Genomic DNA, 6,365 nt, shown 5'->3' on the forward strand with positions numbered 1-6,365 from the left:
AACTATAGATAGACATGCAAACCTTTAATCCCGCTCCAACCTACCAGCCCTTCAGCCTGCCTTGGCTGGAGTTCCACGTTTTGAGCTGTAAGCAGACAGCAGGCAGCCTGCCTTCTTTCACACTCCTCAATTCGGCTCGAATTGATGGGTCTTCATGTCTCAAAATGAGAAACTTCCTTTTGCTGTAACTTTTCTGAGTTATTCAGGGCCCTGCTGCTGTGCACCCTTTTTACAATAACCACTCCCCTTCCTGAGGTGTTCAGGAGCCTGTAAGTGCTGATGCTGTGTTGATCATCATCAAGACTGAAATGTAAGGCTGTCATGAAAAAAACCTCAGAGGGTAAGATTGGCTAAGGTTTTTAGGACTCTTCCCCACCCCTTGATTTTCCCCTATAGCCTTTTCAGTGTTTTCAATCTCATTTACCTGAACAAGTTCGTTGGCATCCAGGTTTGTTACTGCTATGTCATTTCAGAGGCAAGAAGTTGGTGTCCTGAACAAACATGTTTTCTTGGTTTACGTTTGCAGTCCTCCCCCCCCCAGTACACACGTAGTGCTGTTAGTAGCTGTTGTTGCTTTCTGTGGTAAGGATGTGGAGGCTTGCTGGTACAGCAGAGGCTGTATGGGCTTACATTAGCTTGTACCCACTGGAACAAATTTCCTTTTATTTGCTTTCCATTCACATAACAAGGAAGCAAAAGGCCATTAAAACGCTTGATGAATCTTATTCACACTAAGCTAGCTCAAGGCTGAGCATCTGGGAACTATTCTAAACAGTTTCCCTGGAAAGGTTCTACCACACTAATAACACTCCAGAGCTTTTATTTGCATTCATATGAAAGCTGCCGCTGCTGCCGCCCATTCTGACTCCCTGCTGCGTGTGGGAGGAGATGCCCTGTAGGATGGCACCCTCACCATTCCCTAGCTCAGCTACCTCTATTTTCTGCTGCAGGATGCTCAGCTGGTGTCGCAGAGCTGGGAAGGGAGCCAGCAGCCTGATGAGCTCAGCGAGCACGCGGCGCTGGCCTGGCAGCACTGGGACATGTCCCTGCGCCGCCGCTCGCAGATGCGCGGGGAAGAAATGCTGTCCAGCAGGTCCAAAGGTTGTTGTGGGCTGCAGCTGTCAGCTTCCAGCATGGGAAACAGGTTGGAGGCCAACTAGGAAAAGCAGCTATGGCAGATGCTGCTTCCCTAACCCCTTCTTGTCTATTCCATTGGGCAGAGAAGTCTGGCTGCAAAGAACAGAGATCACGGAGTCATAGTGTGGTTTGGGTTGGAAGGGACCTTAAAGATCATCTCATTCCAATCCCCCTGCCAGGGACACCTTCCTCTAGAGCAGGTTACTTGAAGCCCCCTCGTGCCTGGCCTTGAACACTTACAGGGAGGGGGCAGATTGCTCCAAGGCAGCTACCTCCTGGGGTTCCAGCATGCCAAGGAGCCGGCATGCTCTGGGCATGGCTAGACAGACAGCTGGGAGTATGAGAAGGTGCCTGGCTTTAGCTTAACACCAGGCACATACAACAGGTTGATACCTGTTCTGCCCTCTCATTTGAAGATATTCCCCTCAGGGGGCACCACCTGTCCTTACCTACCCACTACTCAGGTGGCATTGCTCTTCTTTCCTAGGAGCTCCTACCCTGCCAGACAGGGGGAAAGCCAAGGCTGGAATGTGTTAGATCTTTGCCCTTGCAGATGGTATCTCTAGAGCCACCATCCACTTCTGCTTCTTTTTCCTTCCTACCACAAAATAAAGTTGAATTTATTTAAGGATACTGTTGACTATACAATCAAGTTTAGTTTCAAATGGCAAAATGCAGTCTGTCAGGAAGCTTTACCCTCCTTGACAACATAATGCCTCAAGAAGTATGTTGATACTTGTGTTGGCTCTAATAGTCTTTCCAGCCAGTAATGAGAGCTGCCACCCAACTTTGAAACTCCTCTGATCTGGGTTTTATTATCCTTGTGGAGAACTGCTCTGAGCCCCACTTTAAAGTTCCTCATTAACTTTGAAAGAAGAGCTTTCCTGTTTGCTTACATTTGCAAACAAACAGGCTTCGTTTTGTACAAAGAGAGTGAACCACATTACCCTCCTGCCCTTTTCTGGAGCAAGGAAGGAAGGTTTTGCTTCCCTCAGCCTGGGAGAAGGGCCCAGGGGCTGAACAACCACAGAAACAAGGGTACGTAGGAGGAATGGGTAGAGGAGGAGCAGGAGAGGACATGAGGGATCTCTGTAGGGTCATAGGAAATGCCAAATACTGAAGATGAAGGCTTAAAACAAAGTAACGCCCCAAAAATCTATTTCTTTCTGCCAAGTTGTGGCACAGGCATCTTTTTCACACAGTTAATTACCCTCATGACAGCTCCACACAGAGTTGCTTGTGTTAGGCCAGCTTACATGCACTGCAGCAGGCACACAGAGCAGAAGTTTTAGGGAGACATGCTGAATACACATTTTGCTCAACTATTTTTTCCAACAATAGTGCTTCCATTCTTTTAAAAAGGTTTGTTTTGTGGGTTTTTTTGTGGGTAGTTTTTTTTTTCTTTGGAAGCAAGAAAAAACTAAAAAAAGGGGAACTGTTCTTTGAACTGTTCTATATTTACCACTTTTGGCTGCAGTTCATTGAACTTGATCCTATTACAAGAAATACCCTCCCACATGCTATTACCCAATTTCCAGTACACACACTTCAGTATGCTCACTATTTCCCCTGTCTGGAACTCATACATCCAAGTAACCTTTCCTCCCATGCAGACAAGAGGAAAAAGAACTCAACAGAGGAGGCACAGGCTTAAGAGGACAGCACCAGGAACTATAATCAGAGGGCAGGGAAGGGATAAGTGAATTTCTGCCTGTGCTGGCATCCAGCAGCTGCTGCTCAGGTCAGACGAGCCCCTTGTAATCACCTCCTGAGCCCAACCAAAGCTTGGAATTAGTCCTTCTCCTTAGCTGTTTTTTTCCCAAGGGAACACATTTCCCATCTTCTTAGGTAAGGCACAGGAAAAAGCAGTGCCAGAAGCTCCCCAGAAGCACATTCAGAGTGGTTTAGTGAGGAAGTTTCTGGAACAACACTCCCACCTGCTGGGCCTTCTCTTTGTTACAGCCGGGAACTTTGAGAGAAAACAACCTCCCTTCAACCCAGCACCACAAGCTCAGGCTCAGATTTTAATTTGATGCTGAGACTAACACAAGCCCTCCTGGCTACAGGACCTGGCAACACTCAGCAGTGGTGCCCTCCTGGCATGGCTAAATCTCGGTGGGACACTCTGCTATAAACATCCAAAGGACAACTTTCTCCATGTGAGAGCTCTTCCTTGCAGAGAGGGAAGACTGTGAGTAGCCAAAATGGAGGAGTCATCTCCATTCCAACCTGCACTCTTTGAAGGCCTAAGCATGTCAGAGAGATGATTAAATATATGTGTCAACATGAGTCAGAGAGGCCATTCACACAACTGAGTCATCCTAAAGAGAGGAATGCTTGGATCACAGCAGTGTCACGGTTCGTCTTCATCACTTGTCATAATAATCACTACTACAAAGGCAAAGAGAGACAGCGTCTGCAACAATTATTTAATCAAATGACATATAAAAAGTTTTTGCAGTGACTGACAGACCTGACAGGGGCTGTAATAAGAACCCAAACTGCAGGGTTACTCAAGTTTAACAGTCTTTCAAAGCATCCTTCCCTTCCAGAGATTTACTAATGCTGGTCCAAAACATTTCTCCATTCAGATACAGTACTTTCAATGCTCCCTGCCAAATAAGACAGGTAGCAGGAGCCTTATATCCTGAGGGAGGGGAAAAAGATTTTTATTTGGCTTAGTCCACCCTTCTACATCAAGAATGCAAGACATGCTGGCTGCAGGAAGATAATTATAAGGACAACACAGCTCAGAGCCAAGAGTGCCTCTGTGGCTTTAGCTGCCCAGCAACAAGCTCTGCCCAGACCAGAGCTGCTCTGCAAGTCCGACACGGAGGTACTTGCTGGCAGAGGCACATCCCCATGTGCCATCTCAAACACACCGAGGAAATGCCCAGGCCTGTGTGCCAGGCTGGAGAAGCTGCAGAAAGGCTGGAGCTGCAAGAACCCCCGTCAGGATGTTTATGGTATCCCAAAGTATTCCCTCTCAAATTTACGGAAATCTTCCTCGGTAAACACAGTGCCTTCGGGCTTCTTCTTTTCTGTCTTCTCTGGAGGCTGATCCTTGGACTTCCTACCTCTGTTCTGAGCAAGAACCTTCAGACAATACAAAGATGGAAAAAAACAACAGTCGTTATCCAGACCAAACCACAAAACAGGGATTCTCAAGCTCACCTGCAGCATCCCTGCTGTTCTACCAGAACCCTGCTATTTTCCAGAGTGCCTCCAAAGAAAAGTGAGAGGCAAACCACTGATGTTGACCAAAGCAGGTCACTGGGACAACAGCAGATACCAACTTTTTATTTGGAGTCAAATATGAAAACTATTTTCTAATAATTGTCACAGAGATAAAAACATTGATTTCAATTCAGAACTTTCTGAAACGATGGCCTTCTTTTTACCCCCTCTCCCCATGACACAACCCAAAAACCCAACGAGTTTGTGGAATTCCCTCAGCATTTTCTAATACACTGTCACCTCCTGGTACAATCACCAGCCTGAGAAACACTGGCCTAAACCACTTTCATTTATTTATGTATGTTAACAGCCTGTATCTCATATTAACAGCACAAGGTTCTAGCACTGTCAGCTATTCCTCTCTTCAAATCCTGGCATGAGACTACCTTTTAGGGAAGACCACTCAAGAAATTCTCAAGTTATGAGAAACACCATTTAAAGAGGCTAAGTAATTCCTATTACATGAGCCAGCAGCACATCTGGTTCCTTGTTAATCAGCCTCCAGCTACAGAGAAGGCCAGTCTGATCGACAGAGTAAGGAGAAGGTCTGAACCAGGGCTCCTCTGCCAGCTGAAACTACAAAATATCTTTGGTAATTAAGAAAAGCCAACAGCTGCCAGGATATTTGAGGAATGTGATGTAGTGTGTGGCATCCCTGCCTACGGCAGGGTGGTTGGAACTGGATGATCTTTTAAGGTCCCTTCCCACCCAAACCATTCTATGATTCTGTGATTTTTGCCTAGTATCAGAGAACATCATAGGGGGCAACATATCAACAACAGTTTAAAGCTCAGTAAGTTGTTTTTCCAGTGCACACAGGAATTCCTCAAGGCCATTTGTAGACAGAATCTTAACTTGACTCTCTTGTGCAAGGTATAAATTTGGAAGATCCAGGGATGATTCCCGTTCATTCACCTGTGTTCCTCAGTAGAAACAGACCCCCCCCCCCCGCCAGAAATTACAGTCTTACTTGTTCTGTGACGGCTTTGTCTGCAACAAGCCGTCCCTTCAACATGTACTGCAGGTTTTCTCTCAAGTGATTCACAGGCTTCTTCTTATGGTACTCCTCTGGGGCAAAGCAGAAAGGGACAAAACTCATCACCTGCTCATCCAGGCAGCTCACAAGGAGAGACACAGCAGGATCAGCAAAGCCCCGGGAGAAAGACACCGCTACAGCTCAGGGATAGGGGTACGCCCACAAATGAGGCTGCGTTTAAAGTGAGCGACACCAAGAGGGCATGCAGGAGAATGGAATGGAATGGGATGGGATGGGATGGGATGGGATGGGATGGGATGGGATGGGATGGGATGGATACAGCGATCGGCAGCGTGGCCGCGGGACACCACAAGGGTGCCCGGTGCGAGGGTCGCGGAGGGGTCGGGACTCACCTATCGCCGACTTCACGACTCTGCCCTTAACCGTGGCCTTGTTCCTGCCGGGCTCCGGTGCCCTCTTCCTCCGCCTCGCCGCGCCCGCCGCCCTGGGGCCGGCCCGGCCTCGCTGGAGTCCCGGCGGCGCCTTTGCCCGAGCTGCAGCGGGAAGAGGAAGGGAGTCACTGCAGCCGTACCGGGGAGCCACCCTGCGCCCGCCCGCCCAGCCCCGGCCCCGCGGGCTCACCCGGCGGCTCCAGCAGCTCCAGGCCGCGGCGCAGCAGCGCTGCCGACATGACCGCGCCGCGCCCGCTCCCGGCCGCCCCCACAGCGCCCCGCGCGGCCCGGCGGGCCCGGCCCCGCCCCAGCGCCTGTGAGGGGCGGCTGCGCCGGCACCGCCGGCTCCGTAAAGCACGGACAGACAGACTCCTGTCGGTGGCGCCCAGCGACGGGACACGGAGCAGTGGCCGTCAGCTAGAACGTACGAATGTTCGCCTCAAAGCGAGGCAGAACTTCTCCGCGTTTAAGGCGGCAGAGCAGGCTGCCCAGGGAGGTCGTGGAGTCTCTGTCTCTGGAGACATTCAAAATCATCTGGACATGTTCCGGTGTCACCTGCTCTA

General features: G+C 49.4%; 1 protein-coding gene across 1 annotated transcript; it reads right to left on the bottom strand.

The window, feature by feature from the left end:
- Window positions 1-3,545: 3,545 nt before the first annotated feature.
- On the bottom strand, window positions 3,546-6,064 carry RPS19BP1 (ribosomal protein S19 binding protein 1). Its single transcript, XM_082280631.1, has 4 exons — window positions 5,993-6,064; window positions 5,764-5,904; window positions 5,345-5,442; window positions 3,546-4,233 (listed from the first exon to the last, which is right to left on the bottom strand). The coding sequence occupies exons 1-4, from the start codon at window positions 6,039-6,041 to the stop codon at window positions 4,099-4,101; spliced, it is 423 nt and encodes a 140-aa protein (XP_082136757.1). The 5' UTR covers window positions 6,042-6,064; the 3' UTR covers window positions 3,546-4,098.
- Between the last annotated feature and the right edge of the window lie 301 nt (window positions 6,065-6,365).

This window comes from Coloeus monedula, assembly GCF_965178545.1.
Source record: "Coloeus monedula genome assembly, chromosome: 4".
NCBI classification, from domain to species: domain Eukaryota; kingdom Metazoa; phylum Chordata; class Aves; order Passeriformes; family Corvidae; genus Coloeus; species Coloeus monedula.

Coding starts and splice junctions, on each gene's coding strand:
- RPS19BP1 (XM_082280631.1), bottom strand. CDS start 6,041: ATGTCGGCAGCGCTGCTGCGCCGCGGCCTGGAGCTGCTGGAGCCGCCG. Junction 5,905..5,992: donor GGAGCTGCTGGAGCCGCCGG/GTGAGCCCGCGG, acceptor TTCCCGCTGCAG/CTCGGGCAAAGGCGCCGCCG. Junction 4,234..5,344: donor ACAAAGCCGTCACAGAACAA/GTAAGACTGTAA, acceptor TATTGTCTGAAG/GTTCTTGCTCAGAACAGAGG.